We start from the raw sequence: 25,932 nt of genomic DNA, 5'->3' as shown, positions 1-25,932 counted from the left end.
CTTACTAGGACTCATAAAGCATACATTTGGGTCTACCAATCAATTGTAATATAGATTCATTTGTCTAAATGGTTTTTTTTAATATCTTCAATGAAGAAAAAGATTAAAAAAGAGTATTTTGCTTTAGTCTCAGTGTTTTACATGCTTTCTTCCTGACAAATGACCTCAAGAGAATGCCTTCTGAAGAACTGCTAAGAATTAGTCATCACAGTGTCTAAGCAGGAACTGATCTGATCTTTGAGAATGAGTAGATGTTTTAGGCTGTGCTGAAGCTACAGATTTAATTAAAATTAGGCTAGCTCCTGGGAAAACACTGTCCAGTGACTTAACAAAGCAGAACTGCAGAACAATCACTAACGAATGACAAGCACCTCTAACAGATTGTGTGCCACACCTCACCCATCGATGTTTTAAATCTGAATCATCTCTTTTTTTTCCACATCAGGAATGTTCCCCTTGAAGTAACTGAACAGGGTGAAGCACAGCATCCCTCTGTCCCTTCATACCTCAAAATCTTGATACTGTTCTTCCGTCAGCGACTTTTTGGCAACGACCAGTGTGCGCAGCCCTTCTCGTGCCATGTTCCCACACTGAACGGACCGAACCACAGAACAGTCAGGCAAACATTCAACACTAGGTACACCTTTTACTCTAGATGCTAAGGGAGGACATCTGTACCTTAACTTCTGAGGTTTCTTTAGACTCTTTGGAGAAGCCACAAACAGAATAAAAACCAATTATCCTTCAGGCTCCCACATGAAGTTGTACAATCTGATTGTTAAGCCAATCTGATTTCTTCTCCTAGTTTATAGACAAGCTCTTTTGGGTTGCAGCTTTGAAATAAACTCAACTTACACTCGAGGCATGTAATAGACATACAATTTTTCCCCCTCCACTGAATGTAACTCTTATCACAAATACATCTACACATTCAAAACAGCCATGGAATAGCACGTCCTAATGAAAAACAAGGCTGTCGAGTGCAAAACACTTATTGATTTGACCTCATAAAGCTAAATAAATTAAACAAGTATTTTACAATTAATTGTGCATCATTATCGCCAAAAGTAATTTTTATGACATTTTGCTAGGTCTTGAGGGAATTTAATTTATTCATGTCCCCAAATAAATCAAACTGCCCTGCAGCAGGTATTGATTCATATTGCCAATACCATTATGAACATACATGGTGTAATCATTGTATTAACATATTCTCTGTGTGTAGGGTCAAAATATGACGATTGCTGGTACCTACTAGAGCCACACAGTGAAAAATAGTAATTAGTTTTGAAATTCAGTCACTAGATAGTTTATATTAAGTTTAATAAATACGGCAAAAACCCTCTTTCCATTTGGCTGCAGCCCTCGTTAAACTTCACAAGTCACAATCATACCTCACTGCAGAATTTGGTAAAATAAGGGCATTTCAGGATAAATAGGTTTAGAGCAGAATATTTCTGAGAACGAATTAGGTTTTATGTGAAAGGTCAGTCAATGAAAACCAAGTTTCCTGGTTTTAGGAAGGAATGTGTTTTGCTGTGACTATCAGCTCTGCTTGTCCTGTGGGTTCTTCAAAAACTGCAAATAATTCCAATCCTTTACAACTCGATCAGGATATACGTAGCTGAACTTCAGACCCCACTGCTGCGTTGTCTCAGGTTGTCCTTTGAACCTATTCCAGTGACACTGACATTTTGATTTGGAATTTTCACGTGTGATTCTCCTGAATTTGCTTCTTACCTCTTCTTCTAACCAATCGTTGTACTGCACAATAGTGGACATGGCAACATCTGCACCCTTCATGTAAAACGTAATTTCTCCTGACGATTCATCCTAAAATGTTACAAAAGAAATAGAGGGGATTAAAAAAAACCCTGTTTACACAGGCAAAACAACTACCAATAATCTAAGTAGTCAACTGATCACCACTTACAAAAGATGAAGTACCTTGCCAAGAAGTGGGTAAGTTTTATTATTTGATGCTACTACTTCCAACAACATCTCTGATTCCATCGAGATGCATATTCCCTACTTTCTCACAGAGGACTGACTTCTAACTGAAGTCAATGTGAATAACAGATTCTCAGCATCCCTAAACTGCCCATCTAGATTTTAAAACATCACTGTTATCCCCCTCTCTAACTACTACTTTGTTCCTTTGGTGGAATATGCTATCTAAACCACGACCAAAAGTTTGCTCTGTATCTTTGAAATACCCAAGGAATTAAAAGTATATAAAAACCCCCTTAGTGCAAGTGCTTATTATGGGTGCTTTAGTGATGAAACATTCATTGCATGTTCAGAGACTTCACATGCAGACAAATATAACCCAGATCAGGAGTTTCTGAGGTATGGTCTGCCACAGAAGGAATGGATTACTCCGATCTGCAAGAGTATCTCTGAATATGTCACTGTTAAGCAGGCTCTCAGTGCTAGCGTCATCTAACAAAACACAGACTTGCCGAGGTCTCTCCAGACCTGAGCCTGCACACACTCTGCCTGCAGTATCCTTGCCTAAGGCTGATGGCAGGCCTGGCTTGTCATCATGGGCAAAAAAAAAAAAGCCATGAGTTTGACACCTATTTCACTGGCACTTGACACTGATATAACCAACTACCAACTTGTCTGAAGCTGTTCTACTACAGTGTCTGATTCAGGTAGGGAGAAGGTAGAAGTATGTAGTGTGGATGGCTTAATACACAGAGTTTAAACCTTTCTTTTGGCGTGGTGATATGCCTTCATCCCAGGTTTTAATGATTGTGAGTCTGCTCCCAACTGGTAATGGAGGAGATGGCTAAGCACGTACCTCCTAAATCTTAGACCCTGTGAGTTGTGCTGTTTTCAATGCAGACGTCAGCACTGGCTCTGGAAAAGCAGCAGCACTGGCAGTGTAGAAAGATGCTAACTGCTATTGTAGGAAATTTCAGCCAGTAATTTTTCTCTTGAGGAGGAAAGGTATTTTGTATAAAAGAAGCAAATGGAAAATTAAAACCAAAAGCTTAAAGGCAACTTGCAGCATCAGAGGTTAAGTGTGAAGCAGTGAGATTAACACATTCCCACGTAAGAGAAGAGCCTGTCCTTCCCAAAGCTCTCAGCAGAATCAGGTTAGCCTGACTTTGCCTGCCTAGTATCTAAAGGGCACCTGTGTCAAAGGCACACTTTCCGTTTGAAAATCTTGTGAAATGCATTCTCTGGAGGATCAAGTTTCTATCAAACTTCATAAAAATAAACACTCGGTAAAAATGTCTTTTGGGAAATAAAAATCAGCCCCAGAAGATCCCCCAAATTACCCTGACGATGATGCCCATGCGCTTGCTCTCGGAGGTGAAGGGGAAGATCTGCAGGATGTAGTAGGTCAGAATGTGGCCCCCGGGGCTCTTCAGCTGCATGGAGGTCAAGTCCCTGCTAACCAGAGTGAGACCCACACTCTCTGTCCACTGCACCAGAGCTACCTAAAAGAAAGAAAAAAAAGGAGATGTGTTTAAGTGTGAGAGGTCTATTATGCTGTTATATAAATTAGGCTAAACTGCAACAACTGTTGCTAGGGTGAAAGACTAAACTCTTCCAAGAATCTAGCAGGAAACCAAGTGAATAGCAGTGGACTGAGTACAAAATCTTGATGCATCAAATGAGTTTTTCCCTCAGAAAGCTTAACAAAAATCCTCACGAAGAATATAAAAACTGATTTGAACTTATTCATGCCAATGGGGTACTTAGAACATCTTGTTCAGAAATAACAGTTCCAATTAAAAAAAGCAGACATTTATTCAATGAGATACTTAAAGGACAGTCAGCAGAAGTCAGGCAAAACCAGAATACTATTTGTGTATCAACGACACCACTACGAAAGGAAAAGATTCTGTGAGTGTTTCCACATAAAACATTTTATTATAGCTACAATTCCATGCCAGCTGAGGCATGTAGGATGTAGGAAGTTGAGATGCAGAAGATCTTTTTAGCTCACCTTGCTCGCTTGCATCGTTGTATTGGTTTGTTTCAACAACAGAGTTCTTACCATATCAAATAAGATGGAAATCAAGCTCACAATGCTGCATCCCACAAACGGGCCTGAGAAAGTCCTTTTTACACCCCTGAAATGCTGCATTCTACAATAATCGCTATTAGCTACCCACTGCACAGTATCTTAAAGACATGTGCTAGAGACTGGCTTTTCCAAAAACATTTTGCTGCTTTACAGTACCTGACATCCACAATATGCTTTAAATAATGCACTAGATATTCTCCCATCGCCACTGCTGCGTGCTTTAGTCCTTCAAAAAATCAATACTTCAGGAAAACTGCTTTACTGTTAGCTTACACACAAGCCACATTCCGTATCTGAATGGGAAGTTTCTGATAAAATGATTCTCCTCCCCAGTTCTCAATTTTATTTTCCTGAATGCTAATTGTTACTGGAAACCAGATTTTGAACTGAAGGGGAGATAACAATGAAATTCACATGATTTTTTTTTTTAATGGAGCCTGCTATGCTGTGAATCTCAGGTGAGATGAAAAGAAGTAACAATCAAGCAGTCAAGACAGAAGACACCCAAGTAGTAAAATCCTTAGAGAAGTTCAACAGACACGGTGACTAAGAATTTCACTCAGAGCAAGTAAATCACTGTAGCTTCTGTGAAAATCTAAAATTGGGGAAATGATTTGTTGAACTCCTAAGAAAGCCTGGTAGTGCCATCTGGGTAGGCATCACCAGAAGAAAACACTGTGAGATGCAGTCACTGAAGTGAAAAGATCACACTTTGAAAAGCACCATTTAAAAATCCCTAGAAATCGCAGGAAGTCTTTTTAGAGATTTTTCTCTTTCAATAGAAGTGCCATATAAGTTGTAAATGATCCAATACTCCCAAGGTTAATTTTCAATTTTCACAGTGAAAGGTTACTATTACATTCTGACCTGTAAATTGCATCCTTCTGCTAATACCCCATCATCTCTGTGTCCCTTTGCAGCTAGGACATCTATATTTGGTGACTCGCATCTGTTTATTATTTTGTTTATGCTTGGCTTCACCTGCCACTTGAATTAGCATTTTGCAGCACAGTCATTCCAGATTCTTATACCTAGCCTACACACAACTGCATACATGATTTTTTTCCTGTTAAATTGTTCAGTGCAAATACCACAGCAGAAACATTCACTAAGGCTCAAGAGTCAGACGCCTAAAAGGCAAGCACAAAGCCTTTGTGGGTGATGCTACCCTTTGACCTTAAAAAGTAAATCCATTCTAATATTTATTTTTTGATAGCCATTAGCTTCCTAACAGACACAGATGAAATGTGTCAAGTTTCCTGAATCCAGGTTAGGAACTTGAGTATTCTGTGGACCTTGTCTGGCTTATCATCAACTTTCCTTTCTATGGAAGACAGCTGCCTGGGAGACAGGACATTGGTAGATACAGGGTGGTCCCACTCAAGGTACAGGTGTGCTCCTGAACCCACTAACTGAAGAGGTGGAGTCAAAGAGAGCTTCTGTGGTTTCTCACTTGCTAGTTGTCTTCCTCCTCAGCAGTCATCTAAAGGGTAAAAGACAGCTATCCACCTCTCTCACACCGCGAGGTCAGAGTAGCAGCTTCCAAATTAGGAATGCAGGTACCAAATCTTTGCATTACCAAACAGAAATACATCAGATCTGACAAAAACTAAGGAGAAATCTCTGGTATCATGTTTCTTACCCCAAATCTGTCAGAGGTTTCTGCTTACCTCATGCCCATTGCTGAATTCTGGTTGTCTCTGCCAGCAGTGACTCTCCACTAGAGGCCACCCAATCCCCAGAGCTTCCTCAGTTCGTCACCACAGCACAGACTGCCATTCAGAGTCAAAGTGAGAAGCTTCGTAAGGAAACCCTCCCAACTCAACAGTAACTGTGGGACTGACAAGGCAGCCTCCAGCAGCACCAGCTCTGGAGGTGGCAGCCGCTTCTCCCAGCAGGATCAGATGTCTGGCTCAGGTGCCTAAGGAACGTGTGCATCTCAAGAAGGGAAACTTCAGATTGACTCAACTCAACGTTACCTTTTCTCAACCAAGACAGAATAACAACATATTTCTATAACAAAACATTCATCTCCCTACTTCAGAGCGAAGCTGCCGGGCCCTGAGCACGCCCTCCTTCCTAGGGGCATAACCAGCTGTGCTCCAGCCCAGCTTGCTGCGCTGATGGTGAAGCCTCCAAGGGGTCTGCCTTGTCCTCCCACTTGGCCCTCGTGCTCAGTGCTACGTGAGGCACCGGCCAGTGATGCTGCAGGCCCTGACCTGCACCCACGACCTCGGGCTTTGGGCCTGCCATGCTGCCATGAGCCTGCCTCGCAATGACCAGCTAATGCTGGGCCACATCCTGACTTAATGACTTCTTGGCTTGAATTCAACACAGATCTGTTTAACAAGCTATACTCTTGACTGTCTCTGGCCTGCATCATGGGACACGCTCCTTTCACCTTGCCTGGACACTGTGGGGCTGTACACCTCATCACATCTCACTGCTCAATGCTTTCAAAGTGTTGCTCCACACAGTTTATGACCAACTAATTGACACTTTCAACATGCAATATTCGCTTTTGAGCTAACATCAGTTTAAGAAAAAGATCCACGGCCTCAGGGCTGGCGTTGGCAGTTCTGCACCCCATCCAGCCCTTTGGGAGTTCCTCCACAGCGGTGCTGACAGCTCTTCTGAAGCCGTGCTATGAACCTGACCACTTCAACCAAACAATGACCCATATAAATAAAGGCCTGAAAGGTTTGGGCATATGTGAGAGAGCAGTTTGTAGAGTGAGAAAGACAGACAAGGAACGTAAATTCCATAAACTAGTTTTGCTGTTTAGAACAACTCTCATGTAACCAACCTTTGTTTATTTCAGAGTATTTAAGACCATCTTCCCTTCAGACCACAGGATCTGCTTTCAAAATCAGGTTGCTGTGCAAGCTATACAAAGGTTCTATGTATGGTATTTTGTAGTTAAGGCTATTGGTTTGGAAAGAGGGAGGAAGCATTGAGGTTTCTTCTTCTCACTGCTCGAGTGTTTCCAACAGTTTCTGTTGGGATTGTTCAACAGGAACTCGAGCATGTTTCCAATCAGCACTGGTTTGTTTGTATTTATGAACAATGATTTAGCAACTAGCATTTGCAGTCCATGACTATTCATTGGGAAACTTAATAATTAAAATAAAATTATTAACTTAAAAATACAGCTTGGTCACGTGAGACACCCGCCAATCGATATTCAAGACAAGCTATGGAGTAGTTATTCTTTGTGGGTCTCGAAGGTCACGAAAGTGATGGTTTTATGCTACTGAGTGATTTGCTTTTCACAATACATTGACAAAACAACACAATTAGTCTTGCTTCAATAAGCACACACAATAAAATGAATTAAACAATACAACATGTCTCATACATTACAGCTTCACTTTTGTAAACACAAAAGCTGCTTCACTAAGGGCATATCATTTCCCTGTCTGTTTTTAAATGATTGGCTTTGTATCCTGGTAATTAATTTTAGCAGCTCTGTTGTCTCTGGACAGAAACACTGGAATTAAATAACTGACCACACTTTAAGGTAGCATTTAAATACTCAAAATCCTGGAATTAGAAATGCTTGAGAATATAGCAGCGCGGGACAAAGCATAACCAATAAAGAGCTGGTTTATGAGAGTAAGCGGTCATTAAAAATCGTGACTGATCAATCTTTTCTGACCAAGGGGAGCAAAGGTCTTCAGAGGCTGCTGTTCATAGCATGCCCCTGAGTTGCTTGGGTCTGTGACCTTTGCACTCCGTGGCGTTGCCTACTTAGCTTATCCCCTTTTATGACTGTTCATTACATTAAGGTAGCTGGCTCTGCAGATGAGCTGAGCCCACACCTATGACGGCCAAGTAGGAGCCGTTTGCATTTTTTCCAGTGAGCTCTCAGTGACTGTTCATTGTTTGCTATGCTACAGCTGTAGAGGACAAGTGACAGACAAATGAAACTTTCCACTCTTTCAGAGAAAATGAAATATTGATCACTTATCATAAGAAACAAAGAGCCTGGCATAAGTAGGGTTCACATTATGAATACAAAATCAGTTACTTATCTCGAGTTGCTGGAACAATAGATAAATACATCTTTTATGATGAATGTACCTACTTCTACATGTGCATACTTTGTTATGCCTGTATTTTATCTGTGTATGGATGCACACATACACACACAGATGGGAAGAATTTCAAACCCACTCCTTGAATCAATTCATTAAGTATATACCATGCCAATGTATTACTAAACTGCTCCTCACCCTTTCCTACATGGAAGAATAGTTTATACTTACACATTGTTCCCTGCTCTTTATATGCTATGGTGACATCATGCAATAGTGTATAATACAACAGACAACTATGCAAATAACATCATCTTCTAAAAGACTGCAGTCAAACCAGACCCGTAAACAAAATCCAAGAGAACAGAGTTGTAACGTTGAGAAAGTACAATGCATAAAACTGGTTAAGTCTATTAAATTATAATGTTGCTTATTAACCAAATATGTTGTGATAGGTCAGTGCTGAGGTTAAACAGAAAACATCAATTGAACCATTTCCCTAAATAAAGCTCCAGGGTGCAATATTCAAAGCACTTTATTCAATAAAAAATGCTTTTAAAATGGTACTTTGGTGATTGGGAAACATTGGCATCATCCGTCAACCTAACTGCAGGAAAGTTCAATAAGCTAAATAATGAACCATTTACATTATTTTCCTTAGGCTCCAGTGATTTGCAAACATTGCATCAATAGAACTCTTTAAAAAATTATGATAAAGACCTGCTAGTCTTTCAACTCTCAGGCTTTTTGCTGTCATGCTGCAATTTTTGTGCTGTTTAAATGTTTTCTGTAGCTTCATCTCTTTATAAGACTTCATTTCGCATCACTCTCATGGTATTAAAGCATATTTGTTCAATATGATAATTTTGCTAGAGTTTCAAGCATTATCTTTGAGAAACAGAAAGGAAATTTAATGCTGTCTGTCCTAAACTCTATAAGTTTTTAATTGCACTGTCATATAGTTTAACTGTATGAGTCGAGACAATTAAAAAAATTATTTAAACATTATCTGTGTTTCCTCTTCCTTGAAGCAGTAACTAACAGCTTTTGTTGCCCATTTCCTCTTCCACTTCTGTTTCCACCTAGAGTCCCAGATCTGCTGTATTAGCACTTTATCAACTTTCCTCTTTCCAAGGTCAAATTCCCTACTGCCTTCCCAGGGCACCACTTGCATAATTCTCAAGTCTTACAGCTGTTTCCTTTAGCCAATATGGGAGAAGAATTGCTCTTTATGGTAATATTTGTCGGCTCTAAACAAGTGAATGAACATATAAAAGCCCACAGGGACAGAAGAGCAAGTAGCAAGAAAAAAAACCTCACACAGCCTCTCTCAATTGCACATCTCTTCACTCAGCTTCGTAATACCTTTGGCTGTTAAAGCAGAATGCTTCCTTAATCCACAGCTGTCATCACATCTTCATAGGTTGGTACTTGTTCATGCAGTCTGTCAGGACATTTAGCAATACCTCAACAGGCTCATTACACTGATCTGTTTAGCGAATATGAACCTATGTGCATATGGAAATGTGTACCCACGGGCATAATACAAGTCAAACATTGCAAAGATACACTCACCAACTGTATTTACAGTGGATCTCTGGCATCAACAAACGTGCTCCCGGGTTCTCCTTTGATCAGCCCACACTGTGTAACACGCAGAGCACTATGGATTCCTGATTTCAGCCAAAGAACAGCGTCTCAAGCCCTGCCTAGAGTTTCTTTCTACAAATGCCCCGACTGCCACTTTCAATCACTGAGAACACGCCAGTTCTTTATTGTCTACAATCCTTTGACACTATGAACTGTGTTTATAGCATCTGAAATGCAAGCAATGTCTGCTCGCTTGGTACCGCACCAAGACAGGCTTCATTTTATTCCTTGCATTGCTGAAAATACTGCAGACTTGTTACTTTAGGCAGTTCCAGCTTGCAGTCTGAATTGCTGAAGTTTTGTTAGTATCACATATGGGGATATATTAGATATATTTTTAAACCAAATGTGTGCCAAGAGTAATGGGGCTATGTTGTGGCAAGATGATGTTTGCACAAGAAATATTACCTTGCACTAGGTTAATTCGATAGCTAGAAAAACAGACAGGCTTTCGGAGACACACTCCCTTCTTCGTACCTTTTGACTACGACCACGCTACCGTGGCTACACCACTCAGTACATCCACGCTTCAGACACTGCTGGAATTGCTTCAGAACAAAGGTGCTCCTCAACCTGCTCCCTTTCAGAGGCAAACCAGCCTCAAAATACTCTATTTCCCTGTTTTACTGTATCAAGCACATACGTGTTTTTACAAAGTGAACAGGCTATCATTATTTTTATGTTTATTTTGCAGTAACCAGAAATCTGAGCTTTGCCTCTCTTCTGGTATCTTCTGAGATAGAATTTTAGGCAATTGATTTAGGCCCCAAGCCAGGATTATTCCGAACAGTAACTCAAATCCACTGAAAGCACTGGGATTTGTTTGAAATTTGGATTTCAATGGAAGTCAAATGCACGAGTTTATTGAAATGGGGGTTTAAATTCCTGCTACACTTGATACAGTTTTGACTGAACCCTGAAGATTATGAAGCTGCCTGGGGTTTGAAGCTCAAAAGCTCTTCTACAAGAGTAGTTTCAAAGTTACAAGGTTTAGTTTCTTTTTTTCCCCCCGTTAAGAATCTCTACATTCTGCTGACTAGTAGTGTCTCTAGTTAATGTACCTGGGTGTCCCTCACTCAAATCAGTTTCCTATTCCCTTCTACATGCACATACTATGATTGCTACATGGATTAAGAATACAACTAATACTTTTAATTGCAATACTCAACAGAGTATTGATCGCAAAGCACTGACTTCACAGACCTTTTAGTCAGGTATCTGAAAACGCTTTTACGTAACAAAGAAACCCCAGAACTTTCCTACAGCTTTAGAGGAAATAAAATCAGATTACTGCTAATTTTGAAGAAACCCAAACTCTCTCCTTCCACAGCTGTGCTCTTTTTAACTCAGTTTACCCCGTTCTTCACCAGACACTAAGTTTCCCAGCCTCGCATACTAACCTCATCAGGGCTGGAAGCCTGGTAAGTCCGGTTCTCATCGCTGAAGTCCTGGTCCACCTCTGCATACTCTGTTTCTGCAGAGGCGCCGGCCCGGGACTCGTAGACGGGGGTGACGTTGTGGCAGAGCGCGATGGCCTTGACGGCCTCCTGGATGCGGCTGCTGACGCTCCTGCGCACCTTGGGCGCGCACGACTGCGGCTTCCGCGACGGCGTGGAGCTCGTGCTGCCAACGCTGTTCTGAGAGTGCACCTTGATGGCCCCACACAACCAAGAGTTAAACAGAGTTCAGTAATGCAAACACAACAGAAATACACACACACATACACATCCGACTGCTCCCTTTACAAAGGCTGATGAACAGTAAGGATAGCTACCATTAATTTTATACAACTCACTGCTAACTCGTTCAGCTTATGACTCAGAACTCCTCATCTACTTTTCTGTAGAACTGATGAATAACACTGTGCATCCACCTTGCATTTGTGGTTAGATCTCAGTAACAGAGCCTGCAGACAACTGAAAAATGTGAAATGAAAACAGGCAAAAAGGAGAGAACAGGTTGACTGGCTGCTGTAGAAAACCCTGCTTCCTCCCTTCTCAGTTTACCTTTTCCAGTGGTGCATCACAATAGGCTTCTAATCTCCTTTCTATTCTATTAATTGGTTTTTTAAAAGTTTTTATGCCAGCAACCAACTGGATGTGTTCAGAAACACCAGAACAGAATTGCAAAGGCTGGCGTTTTGTTGTTGTTCTTTGTCACCTCTGTATATTCAGAGGTCAGAAACTCCAGTGCCACTAAACTGAAAAATACTTTTTCTCTTAGATCTTCATCTAAATCTCAGTATGTCAAAGACCACCATATTGGTACAGAACAAAAGAACAAAAGTGTCATTGTTAAGTAGAAATATTAGGAATCATTAAAATCCAAATGCAGCCGTTTTTGTTTATGATGTACACGTTTTGCATTTAATTTACAACCTGCGTACTTTCTATGTTATTTGTGAACTAATGCAGCTTGTGTGCTTTTGCTGCAGGCTGAAATTTGTTTGTTCTTACAAGAAGGCAGTAATCTAATAAAACAATCACGTAAAATACTAGTTTGACACGTATTTGAAGATCCCACTTCTGCTGCGTAACCACCCAACTCGCACTGTAATAAGTAATCCTTGAGAAACGGTTAAGCATATGCCTGAGTTGATATCTTCAGAGAAAGTTTGTTGAAAGTAAGTGGGTTTGTTGTTTTTTGGTTTTGTTTGGGCTTCATTGTTTTTGTTTGGGCTCCATTGTTTTTGTTTGGGCTCCATTGTTTTTGTTTGGGCTTCATTGTTTTTGTTTGGGCTTCATTGTTTTTGTTTGGGCTCCATTGTTTTTGTTTGGGCTCCATTGTTTTTGTTTGGGCTCCATTGTTTTTGTTTGGGTTTTATTATTTATGTCTGCGGTTGGGGTTTTCCTGTTTTTGTTTTGTTAAAGTCAGCACAATAACTATATCAGCAGTACTACCAAAGGCTCTTCTGTTCACTCCAGGGTAACTCCGAAAGCCTCTTCAGAAACCACGCTTTTTTCCTCCTGACTGCAATCTGCTGAACCGTGAACATTCTGCCCATCAAATTACAGTGTTGTCTAATAAAGGGTTTAACTTTCTGCTCATCTGGTGCTGCTTTTCAGCTACTGCTTTAAACCTCTGCATTTGCATTCTGCTAACGCTGATGCCATTACAGCCGCAAATAAATTAAGCTGATTTACTCCTTCTGAATTATGTTATGTTTATTGATGCTTGTATAATTTAATTTCACACAAATTCCATTAAAGATTATGCCCTCTATCACAAAATGCTTCCAGTGGGGAAATATAATCAGGTTATAATAGATTTGTGTGTTACATTAAGATGACAATAGTCTAGTAGGTCCACTGTAATAATAAAACTGAACACAAACAAGGGATAAAATCAATGTCACACAAGAACCACTGCCTAGCTAACTGGCAGCTTCTATTACCATAGATTAAATAAAAACCTCACCATACTTTTTCAGACAGAAACAATTGTTTCATAGCTGCTTGTTTTGTTACTAAGACCCCACCATTTTTCTGTTTTAAAGAGTTGCTACCAACACACGCATAATTAAAGCATTACTTAAACATCAAGTCATCTTGTATACAGCTGAATAAAAACGAAATTCCAAGAAAGTTCTTTTCATCAGCTACTAACAGCAAGTCTAGACTTGGGAAAATCTTCTCCCACAAATGAGACCAAAAAAAAAGCTTCCCTCACATTTTTTACATCTGTTAAAAATTTCAGTGTCTAATATGTCGTTTATTAAAAACTTACCTAACCATGCGGGCCACTCATTACATTGTACAGCAAACTAGTAACAGCTTTAAGCAAGTAAGAATTCCAGAATCATGCAATTCTTTTCAGATAGTACATTTATCTCCAAAATACAGCCCCAGTGTTTCTGAATGGGCCTCCCTGAGCAGAGGGGTGCTCGCTCAGACACAGTCAGAACCTGAGTGTGCCAACTCGACACCATCAGCTCACTCTCTTTAGGGTTATGGTCCTTCCTGAGAAGATCCAAACAACCTATTACAATAAAACTATGTTTGAGTGACCTTTATAAACACAGTTAGGTTGCAATTACTTTCAGCAACCCATTCTGAACCAAATTTGGATTGCTGATCTTCAGGTGGAAAAGCTCCGTATCTCATTTTCAAGGCACATTATTCCATCTCAGTTACTAAGAATAAAGCCAAACTAGACTTCTTCAAGGAAAAGAAATTTAAGGAGTGCACTTGTTGATCTGCTTAAAATGGGAAATAACACACAAATTGAAGTTGTAGACTGAAAACTTAGAACATACCTTGCCTATTCACAGCTCTCCTTCCTGCCTCTCTTCCCAAAAGCCAAATACTATTAACTGAGTCCAGCGTGGTGGAAAGCAGATACTTTTTAGTTTCCACTTTAAGCAAATGAGAAGGGGGTCGTAGCTCTAAACACACCACAACTAAAGATTCAAATCAACTGTTGATCCTACAATGCTTTTACAAGAGAAAATGAGGACATAGACGAGGAGGTCAGTCTACAAACTTAACTGGGTCAGCCAGTCGTATTTGTATAGCCAAGTTAACCACGGAAAACAACTCTTCTATAAAGTTTTGTTATCACACTCCATGCAGTCCATGGAAACATCAGTTAGCCTTCTGTTTAGTTCCTCTTTTCACAACTTTTAATTTTTTTTTTTACAAGAATAGAAGAAAACCCCCATTAAATAATCTCTCCTGTTCGGAGTGAGATCAGGTGCTTAGAAAGGTGTGCTGAAGGCAGCCAAGATGACATCCATGGGAGATGGAAGCAATGCTTGCAGATGCCCTTCCTCCTCCTTCACCCCACAACTGACCCACTGACAAACAGGGAGTTACAATCCTCCTCTACGCTTTCCAGATCACGTGCTCTTGGACAGCACAGCAACACTTTACTCTCAAACAACACAGGGTTTTCAGTTCCCCTCCACTCCCCAGTTTCATGCTGCTTGCACTCATCTCTATTTTTCAAAAGACTGTTTAGATATGCCTGTATGAATTTTGTTTTGACAACTGTTTTTCTACATTTTGGTGACATGGCTTTTTCAATGTCTATTCCTGATGATTATCTTCAAAGACATAATTACTGCTCATCTTGTTCTGGACACTTACTTGCAATTTGTAGTCTCAGTAATGAATGGCTTACTCTTAGATGATTTGGCAGGAGAAAGACTGCACTGCACAGAGAGGTTAACACAGATCCCTGCTAGCAGTGAACAGAAAAGTTAACTCCTTTAAGTGGGTATTATGAGGACCTTCAGAATCAGAAGAGAACTACATAGTGTCTCACTCATTTCCCTTTCATCATGTCTATTAAAGGATACCTACAATTAAAAGAGCTTTCATAGGATCTCATCTGAACATAGTAACAACAATGCCTCGGTGCTGCTAAAAAAAATTACATCTCAATATTAAAGGTAACTAATTTGTGGAAAGAGATACCTGTGAATAAGAGTTTATAATATGACTCTGAATTTCATCCATTGTGTCTGTTCCGTAGGACACGGTACCTAGGTGGAGACGCTTAAATATCATCTCGTTCTGTGTGAGCGTTCCTGTAATAAAGAAGAAGTGTATCACAAACCAGCAAAAAATACTGAGATGACCACAAAATAACCCTCACAATCTTTCTTTTGGAAAGAAGGAATGAATCATAAGCTAGCATCAGTTTAGTTAGCTAAAGGAATGTTTGTGGAGAAAAATCGGTGTTAGCCATACTGGAAGAAATCACTGGTTCCACTTTCAAGCTGATGTTGCCAACATAACTAAATATAGAGGCCTGAAAAAAGACAAAACCTTTTCATGTAAAAGATAGGAAATGCAGTATCTGGATGGAACTGACTCTTCAAAGCCCATACAAGACTTTGCTTCATGTATCAGAAAAATGAATGCAAGAAGCCATCCCCAAAACAACCACCCCTAAACTGAGACAACTGTCTGCATATGGCATGGGAAGGCAGGTGCATGGGCAAACAGGCACATCCAACAGGATCTAGAGCAAGCCACCCAGAGCCAACATTACTTCCTGGCGGGACAGATTTAGCCTCCGCTTGGAATAAGGCAGAATGAACAACAACAAAAAAATATCAGTGTTTTCAGAGCTCACTTCACACCTGTGAAAAACCAGAAGGTGTCAGTCACAGACTGACACTTTGCAACCACCTCTGCCAACCAGTCACACCCTCTGGTTTGGGAATGCTCTAATTGAGGGGTGGGGGCTTCAGCCTTCCATGATGGAGCAGGAGGCAGAACCAGGCCGCCGCCACCACCACCAGACTTCTGCGGTCAGCTCACACAGGGTCAGTTTGATCATGGCCCTTCAGAAATCTTTTTTCATATGGTTACTCTGCTGAAGTGAAATTAATACAGTATACAGCTATTTTTATCTTTAACAATACAGTTTTGGGTCATTAAAATACATAAATGTGATGTTAAGAGAAATAAACACAACATGGTACCAACAATGACATTCTTCACGCTTCTAGAATAGTGTTAGTATGGAACACATGATAATCATCAATAAATAAAAACTGCATCACAAAACAGTTCATATTCATTTTACCGAAGCACACTGTAAGGAGGAGAGAAGAGCAAAAGTGTGAGGCATGCTATAATTAGTCTCTGGCAAACAGAGCTGTTTGGACAGTTAGCATCCATTTAAGCATCCAATAGGGCCAGAATCATTAGCAACCTTCCGAGATTCCGTAGGGCTGCACAAGCCCCACATCTTCCTCAGTTACACCCGAGATGTCTCCCACTGGCAATGTCTGTACAGTGACACACCACACTGCACTACCAAACCACATCTCCCTGTGTTACTGGCACTAGATGAGCATTCCAAATTCCCCCTCTGCTGTTACAAACATTGCTGCCTCCCATTTGCCTCTCCTTATGTGTTGTTGAGGGGTTTGCTTCTTACTCAGATTATTTGAATTAAAAAGAATACTTAATTATTTTAAACTGAAATGCATAAGCTGTCCATAAAATATGTATAACATTATCAAAAAGTCACATGACAAGCAGAACATTCCCAAGGTTGGAAAACAGCCCAAGGAAACCAAGTTCCCAACCTCTACAATTGGCAACTCAAAACATTTGGTTACTCGTATAAAGGGGATGGAGTTATTTTGTTTTTATGGTTACCATATAAAACCATGAGAAATCACTTCTTTTGCCTCTAGAAACTGTACTTTTACTGAGACCTTTTTAATTTGATTTTTCTAGTCTATAAGTAAAAAATCTAATCTCCAGTTTGCACATGAGAAACATGAAAGTTTACACTAACAACCGTGAGACTAAAAGCTCAATTTCAACCCCCTCCCCCAAAACTAAAACCACAACCCCCCAAAAACCAAACCCTACCCATTCTGTTCAATAATGTTTACTGCAAGAAACTTCCAAGTGAAACGGCATCACTTTCCTTACCTTCCAGGCACACTAATACCTTCTCACCGCTGTTGGCTTCGCCAAGCCTTTGAATTAAAATAAACACTCCCTAGGAGTTGTGAAAATAAATGCTACTCAAAATCTGAAACAGCAGGCAACTGTCAAACCCACTTCCCACTACTACTGTAATTGCTGCTTGGGAAAACTGAGCAGGAAGCAAAATTAGCCCTATGATTATTGTATATAAAGTTTATTTCTTCTGACACCATTAAATCAGTCCAACTCCAAATCGTGCTTGGTGAGGGAAAGGTAGATAGGTGGAAAACTTGTGTGTTGTCTGTTTGTTGTCCCCCCCACCCCAGGCAAGCGAAGAAGAAAAGCTTCTGAATAGAAAAGTATAGATTTTCCTGTCTTGCAACACTCAGGCAGCAGGGCAGGAGGTTTAGGAAAAATGGGTGAGCAAAAAGAATCAACTTGGAAAGACATGAAAATAAACATCCCAGCAATCCCAACTCAATACTTGCATCTTATACATTAATTATACAATCCTTTTATCGGCTACTGCAATAGGAAACATCTACCACATATGAAAAGAGGCTGTAAATGCACCTGTACCCACTACACAAACTTTTAATTCAAGGAGAAGAAAGAAACAGCAATCGCAGTTGGCTCATACTTCCTAAGAAGAGTGTGGGGCTTTCATCAACAGTCACAATAAACCTGACAAACATGGGGAGCTGCACTGATGAAAGTACTCCCAAAAAGATCTGCGAAAAATAACCCAAAATACAGCTTCTTTTCAGCCATCCACGTGGACATTTTGTTTCACCATGTGTGCAAATTAAGAATTTGCCTCTAAATTCTCCTAATGAATGAAACAACGAAATGGGACAGAAACATTCCCAACTTGTTCCAAACACTACATGCTGCCAAACAGTCACCATATAACATTAGCAGCCGTTCTGCCCTAAATTTTAGTCTTTCAGTTGAAGAGTAACACACCTTGACAAAAAAAACACACACCTTTTATGCCCCAAAATGCAAGCCCTTCAAATATCTAGATGCAGATTTTTCTAATCCAGCCCGCTTTAGGAGTGACAAACTACTCAGAATTGAGCTCTCTAGTTTGCTCAAGGTGATAAAAACTAAAGAACAGTGGAAGAGCTTTCTATTTTTAATAACTCTTTTTCAGGACCCACTTATCAATTCCATGCTGCCAGGATATTGCTGATATGAAAAGTTATTTAGTTAAAAACCAGTTCATTTTAGAAAAGCTTCCAGAAATTATGCCAGTCAATGTATGATGTATTACTACTATTATATATTAATTAAAGTTTGTTCTGGACTCCAGGTACCACAGAAGGAAAACATCCTGACAAAAAGTTAGCATACAATTGCTAAAGAAAAATTTAGTGTGTTCTTTAATGAAATCAAGAGCTTTTTTTTTTTTCCCTCTCCCCCCTCTTCCCGCCTACAATTGTATCATTAAACACAGAGTAAAGCAGGCAAAGAGGAAATTAATTTCTAAGGAAAAAGTCCTGAAGGCATCATTCCCTGGGTGGCAACAGATGTGATTCACAACAGAGCAGTGGAGGGGTTTTATTTTGTTTTTGAGAAGCAGATGCAGAGCTTTCTGATCCTATATTACTAGATGGTAATTTGGACCAATACCAGCAATCAAGAAAGGCCAAAACAAAAAGCAGAAGAATTAATAACTTTGTGAGAAACCGAGAGAGTGAGTGAGTTCTCACAACATATTAATAATTTGCTTGCTTATGCAGATAAAATGTCAGTGTAAATATGATCATTTCCTTGGAAACTTTAAGGGAGATTGGGCCTACCACTTTTAATAATTAGGCTGTTGGCATCAAGCTGGAGATGCCATATCTTTCTATGAATCCTGGAAAAAAATAGAACCTAGCATAGAATGTAAAAGGAAAATAAAAACCCTCTTGGTAAACACATATGTAGAACACGTCTGCTCACTCAATTGCTCCACTTACCAACAGCCCAACCTCAAACATCCTAACAGCATCACCCACTAAGAACAAGGGGAAAGACAAAGAGAGACAAGAGATGTTTATTCCTTCCTGGGTAGCAGGTGACAGCAGAGGCAGCAGCTAACAGGGTTAGGAACAGCAGTAGCTACTTCCTCTGCATGTTCTGTCTCCCAGGAGGAGGACAGCAGTATCCAAGAGCAACATTCACACTCACTGGATACACTGTGAATTTTCAGTCCATAGGAGCCCCACAGAAGCCACAAAGTTTGACTGATCTGCTCTCATCACCTCTGGAAGCTTCCTGTAGGATCTCTCCATCAAAACTCATTCCTAGTCTGTCCTACTCACTTGGCAACCCCTGTGCTACTAAACATCAAGAGGTAGAGGCAGTGTAAGGCCAATTGCATGAATGGATATTCAAAGTGAAGCGAGGAGACATTATTCTATCAGCATTTTTTTAAATTAACCTTTCTCTGCTTATATTGAACAGATAAAGACTCAACTAAAGTATACCTTAAAAGATTAATTTTCAGAAACAATTACTGAAATTCACATCACAATGGGCACATCCCACGAAAAAGCCCAGACACACCAACCTCTAACACAAGGCTTTCCCAGAAAATCGAGAATCCCATTGCTCTATGCATCTGTTCAACTATTATATCTGTTAAGTATCTCATTTGGTCCAAACATCCGCTAAAATGTTAATTACAGAACTCAAACACAAGTGTCTGCATTAGTAAATAACCAGGCTTGGGAGCCTGTGCGCGTTGGTTTCAGCCCGACACTGGTAGCTGTGGTGCTCAGCAGAAGGTCTGCCATCCCACATCCCGAGCAACAAAAGCATGCAAATAAATATTGCCAAATATCTTTATCTTTCTGTCGCGATGAGCAGCTTTCTGTACCCCGGAGAGGATGAGCCACCATGCTCAGCTCCCCTGCAAAGCGCTGGAAGCCGCTGCCCCCGTGCCTGTCCCCCCGCCGTAACGGATGACGCCTCTCTGTCAAACTTCGGTGCGATTCCAGTCCAAACAACGTGGCATTTTGGGTAATGGATGCTATAATTAAAATGTGAGTCCTAAAAAACCTGTTGTTTTAGTGGGAGTTTTTAGTAATGGCTTTGTTCTACATGAAGATAAAAACTCCCTAACAAAGGAATTAATGTATTGCTTTAATAGGCTGCACCCTGAGTTAAGTTTTAAAATTTATGAGTTCTCTGCAGCATTGTTCTTTAAACAATGGCATTGTCAAATGCAACCAGTGAGAAGATTAAAGTTCTCCCAGCAGATTAAGTACAAATTATCTGTCCTCCTGTTTCAGCATCATTTGTTCATTTATCACATAACGTCTAGTATTTCTGGTCAGTGTCAATATGCTCTGCATCCTTGCAGTTAACAGATGTCTTCTCTTGTCGAATGAATTACTTTATGTTTCACGCACTGGTGGCCGCAGATGTGTCACTATAGCAACATCATTAATTTCAGATCTTACCGGAAACATGCACTCCAATCAAACCTAATTATACCACATTGCTTTCTTGTCCCACAATAAGGAAACTATAATGCAATTATTGGGATACTTCATTTTCTATTCTACTGTGGCAAATGAGAGAGACACTGTGATGGACGCTTCTTGTCAAAAAGCTTATTGATGAAGCACAAACCCAATTTACAATCATACAAAGGACTACCTTGCAATTATGTTAGTAATGCAATGCTCCTTAGGCTCAACAACTAATTCTCCACCGTTTCCCATGAAGCTTGGACCACAATGTAAGATTTTTGCTGACAGTTCCTTTCATTTCCAATACAGAGAAAAACTTTACCTGTTCACATTTAACTAGATAGGCCTTTTAGTCCTGCTTTTTAGCACCCACATGCACAGAGGGCTAGAAGACCGGCTCTCTCCTTTCTCCTCCGACAGTTAAGCTTTAAGCAGAGAGAAGAATGGAATCAGATGGTTTGTATGACCAGAACCGAAAAGTCCAGTGAGAAAGTAGCGACGCCAGCTCTCGTGAGCTGTGTGTGATCACACAACAGCAAGCACACGCTCACTGTACAGATCCTCCTCGTTACTTAACAGCATGTTTCACATCTACCATGAAGTGCAGAGCAAGAGCAAATGCCCTCAGGAGGAGAACAGAAGCAGCTACCTATATGCTCAGGCACAAGGTACATTGACTCGTGCTTGCCCAGAATGAAGGAGAGTTTAAAGTCTGCATGGCGTTTAAAACTAATTAAATTGGGCAGTGTTTCCCAGGGCAGCCTGAAGCAGAGTGTGCTCTGCAAGGCCACAGCTGGTGTTCTCAAGCTGGTGATATCTGCCAGACTCCAGGCTTACCATCGCTTCCACCAGCTTTCAGCTAACACCTGGATATCAGTGTGTAGGGTGACACTGCTGACTGTTAGTCCAAAACATTTTGGAGCTACTGCCCTAGAATAGTGCTTTTATTTTCATTTTTACATCACTAAATTACAGATTCAGACCTTCCTCCAGAACCCAGCAGGCTTGAGTGCTCTGAAGAGCCTTTGAGGTTGAATGCTAGCAATCTCCCAAACTACACACAAACACATTTGCTGGTGAAAGCCTTTTAACATTTGTGTAGCCCCTTTTAAAGTTGCACTCTGAAAGGCCAGAATACAAGTGCTTCTTAAAATTAAACAGAACTACTGTGATCACCAAGTGGCATGATGTGGATTGAAAAACAGCATAAAACCATTAGAAGCAAAACAAGGTTCTTTCTCCTGGTCTATTAAGTCAATAAAAAATATCCTTTCAAAGCTTTATAGATGTAACAGCTATTTTTTCTTTGAAAACCCCAGTATTGCTAAATTTTATGTTGCCATTTTTTTTTAAAGGCGAAAATCTGGTTTTAATTACTGTTGTATTAGCTTAAATGCATTGTCTGTCGTTCTTTGGGGTTTTTGTCCCCTTTTCAAACAATCTTCTGTTTCTCAAACAAGGTAGTAGGTACATACAGTCTGAGGAAAAACAGACAGTCCATCGCTCCTTGTGCCTCAGAACATAAGCTGGTGACCAGAGTCAGACTATAACTCCTGCACTGCAGAGCTGAGTGAACTGTTAGCATTTTGTTTAGCACTGAACTGTTGAAGTTTGGAGTGCAGTCTAACAGTGAGCAGAATACCTCAACACCTGAGCTGCATTTCCAGTTTGGTATGGTGACTGCATTCTCTACCAGGCAAGTATCCATTGCTTTTGCTTACAAAGTAGTCCTTCGAGTGAACAAACTCAACTGCACTGTTTTGAAAATTCATTACTTTTGAACATACTTCCCTTTTTCCCAACATATGCTGTAAATTACATATTTCAAGCCTTGGATGAGACAGCACTCTTGAAGTTACACAAATTAGCAGGATGAAGGGTGCAATTAAAATCAATAAGCAGTTTCAAACAGCATACAAATCATTAGCTAACTGAAATAAAACTTGTTAAAAGAAGAATTGTTTGCTTGCTTTGAAGAATTACCACGCTATAATTAGCAATACACATTTCGACATGCCAAGAGGGTGGCAGTTGTCTTTATCTGGTACAAAATGGAAGAACAGCATTCACAAGTGTGCAAGGGTAACATGCATACCTATAGAAAAAAAGAAAGTGTTTGAAAACATGCCAATATATTAAATTTACTTTTCATTTCAAAACATGCAGTAATGGAAGCGTTCATCATGAGAGGGAAAGTGGAACTGTTTCAAACAGAACGAGATGCAAGCTGCGTATTATGCTTTCTAAACGGTACAACAGAGGCCAGCCCCTGCTCCCCCCAATGCTTCCTCACCATTTTAAACTAGATTTTACTTGAAATCACTAAAATGTTTCTTCAGCTGTTTGAGAAACAACTTTCTCAGTTCCAAAGCTCAGCTTCTTAAAAACCCAGTATGTCTACCAGAACGGATTTATTCAATCTGAGAAAGAACCAGAAAGGAGAAGAAACACTGCACGTTCAACAGAATTTAGCTTGTTATTTGGTTTGGTATTTTCTGAAATAAACTTTAAGAGTCCTTAAATATACCTAGAACTAACAGCATGGCAAGACTGTAACAAGTTTCAGTTCTAAAGGCAGCCAGCAGCATAGCACAAGCCAGTACTCCTCCACACTTACCACCCTTCTGACCCTGGTAAGGACCATGTTTCCAGCACACCAGCCCAGCTACGGACACTGGTTACAGTTATGAAGCATAACCATACAGCAGCTCTAGAATTGGTCTTTGTGACAAGGAGCAACTGACTTTGTTGGGGGAAGAGATGTCATTTTGGGGGTTGACGTTACAACTTGTTTTGAAAAGGATTTGCTCTCGAAGGTCATTCTTAACTGTCACTATCATACAATGCAGCAGCAGAAATAAGGTGCAGAACAGAACAGCATCCTGAGTGCTAAGGTAGAGTTTTTTCAGAGGAAGATAAACAGAACTGTTACTGATGCTACCCAGAGTCTTGTTACTATAGCAGGAGTGTTCCCACTGGGGTGAGTCAGACTACCACCAAAAAATGACTTCCACATGCAAGTAACTTGTCTACTGAGGCCTGTCGGTACCGGTCCAGAGAGTCCTCAAGCACATGCTTCAGATTTTACTGCAAAAAAATTATCAGTAGTCTAAATCTACTCTTACATGACCATATTAAAATATACAACAAGGTTTAGAAACCTTTTTATAAAAGCCATCATATCTCAGAATGAAAACCTGACGTACCTGTTTTATCCGTAAGCAAATACACCAATCGTCCCAGCTCTTCTGGAATGGTGCTCGTGCGAACAACTGTGCCAGGAATATTGTCATCCTTCATAATCATCCACCCATAGGCTGCCTTACCCATGTCCAAGTTCACACGTAAACTGCAAAGGAGTTGATACCACGATCAGTGCAAGTATTAGGCCAAATGAAAGTTACAACTGTAAAATAATACTAGAAGCTCTTAAGACACCTGGAAAAAAAATCTTAAAACTATATGCAATTAAAATTTTGGAACAATGCTTTTGTTACATGTTTGTAGATTAGTACATATGATATGACATCAGAAATTGAAGCTCCATCCCAGACACTTACAAGCTACTGCAATACCAACAAATGCAATACCATACCTTCTGCATGAGACAGGTGTCTCCACATAAGGTTGTAGTCTGACACAACTACGTTACTACACTCCCAAGGAGGATAAGGTTGTGCACACTTTAGCAAAGAGGCCAGATGGCAATAGCCAGTCATATTCCAGTCAGTTTTCATCTGTTAATAAAACCCCACCAACACCTATGTTTTCTTTCAGACCTGAACGTACAAATAGTTTTTGTACCTCTTCAAGTCACTGTTTTTAAAAACGCTGCTTTTTATTTTGGGGAAGTACAACTGTATTTTCAACTTCTCTTCCTCACCACAACCAATTAACAGTGTTGCCATCCTTCCCAAAATGCAGTTACAGAGGCTTCCCATTGCAAAAAGAGAATAGTGCCCAGGCAGTGAAAACATACCGTCAGGTGAGAGCACATGGGCTGGAGTTGCTATGGCTGGCACCAAGGAGGAATCTTTGGGTGGGTAGCCCTGTACTAGATGTTGTAGTCTGCAGCAAATTTCACTGATATGTAGAAATACAAAACCAAAAGTACTTTTCTCCAGCTCACTCAGTGTCTCTTTATTTATTTCTTAACACCTCCAGGTCTCACTCATACAAGAATTAATGGCCCTTGCACTTTGTATTCCCGTGTTCATGCCTTCATTCATGCTTCACTCATGTCAGAGAGAATTGTCATCACATTGCTCTTCCCTAAAATTAAATGCTCTGACTCAAAACTCTGTGCATCTTGTCCTAAAACTTTCAAATGCTTCTTTCCTTTATTTACTCACCCCACTCCTGCTAGCACGCCAGAGGAACAGCGGCCAAGGAACAGGCACGTGTTCCTTGCTGTTGAGTCTGCTCTAACAGAAACACTGAAAAAAACCAGCTAGGCCAGTGGCAATGTGAACTACTTGTAGATAATTTGCCCAGGGCACAGGACTCAAGCCCAAGTTTACTAACAGGTTTACAGTAACATGACTCTTAACACTGTTCAGAGGTGTATATCAAGGTCAACATACTGCTAATGCACTTCAGATCTTTAACAGTCCTGGCGTGCTGCTTTATAGCATAACCAAAACAGCAGCCACCAACGGTTTGCATCTGTCCTCTTGCAGTCACAGCAACAGACTGATTATGAACTACCTGAGGTAACAGCAAGTCACAAACTGAAACACCCCATAAAAGAGAGAAGCATTTAACCAGAGTTGTGAGAACATTTCAACACGCACTGAAAAATTCCATTTTATTCCACATGCCCCACTTCCCGAATCTGCCCAAAGACAACACGTGTCCCAGCGCTAACAGGAACAAGTCTTTTTGATACAAGATTCTTGACCACTCAACATGGCATTTTGCTCTTTAACTAGCTCTTATTTTCCCATTAAGATCAGCAGCAGCACAAATCCATCCTTCTGCCTCGTGATATACTCAAAGTAGTTTTGCAATATCATACCTGACTTCAGCTGTTTTCAGACACACAAATATATATATGCCAAAAAGACAGACAACAGGAGGACTGACAGATTATTTTCACTGTAAACGCTACAGTATAGCAGGTATGCACACAACAGCATCCTACATAGCACTAGCACACTGTTGCATCAGTAGCAGTGAGTTTTAGCCAACCAATTAACATGCAATCTTTAGGCACAGTATGTTAATACAGGTATTTGAAGGCTGTCACAGAGAATGGGTATATTTACGAAACACCATAAAGCTTCCTGGCTCTCAACCTCAGCACTAGTCACCCTAGAGCAGACAAGCCTAAGGTA

The 25,932-nt window shown here is 40.4% G+C and overlaps 1 protein-coding gene across 4 annotated transcripts in view; it reads right to left on the bottom strand.

Annotated features, from left to right (window-relative positions):
* The window catches only part of ATP9B (ATPase phospholipid transporting 9B (putative)), a 121,728-nt gene that overhangs the window by 12,387 nt on the left and 83,409 nt on the right, over nt 1-25,932 (bottom strand). For all 4 annotated transcript variants that reach the window (XM_061994719.1, XM_061994720.1, XM_061994721.1 and 1 more), the window contains 6 exons: nt 23,803-23,945; nt 15,150-15,262; nt 11,133-11,381; nt 3,291-3,452; nt 1,741-1,833; nt 507-590 (listed from right to left, as the gene is read on the bottom strand). In XM_061994719.1, the coding sequence (XP_061850703.1) occupies nt 507-590; nt 1,741-1,833; nt 3,291-3,452; nt 11,133-11,381; nt 15,150-15,262; nt 23,803-23,945 (844 nt within the window). The remainder of the gene's footprint in view (nt 1-506; nt 591-1,740; nt 1,834-3,290; nt 3,453-11,132; nt 11,382-15,149; nt 15,263-23,802; nt 23,946-25,932) is intronic.

Source organism: Colius striatus, chromosome 4, assembly GCF_028858725.1.
Source record: "Colius striatus isolate bColStr4 chromosome 4, bColStr4.1.hap1, whole genome shotgun sequence".
Lineage (NCBI taxonomy): Eukaryota > Metazoa > Chordata > Aves > Coliiformes > Coliidae > Colius > Colius striatus.
Note: the sequence above shows the minus strand (reverse complement) of the source record. Positions and strands in the feature narration are given on the sequence as shown.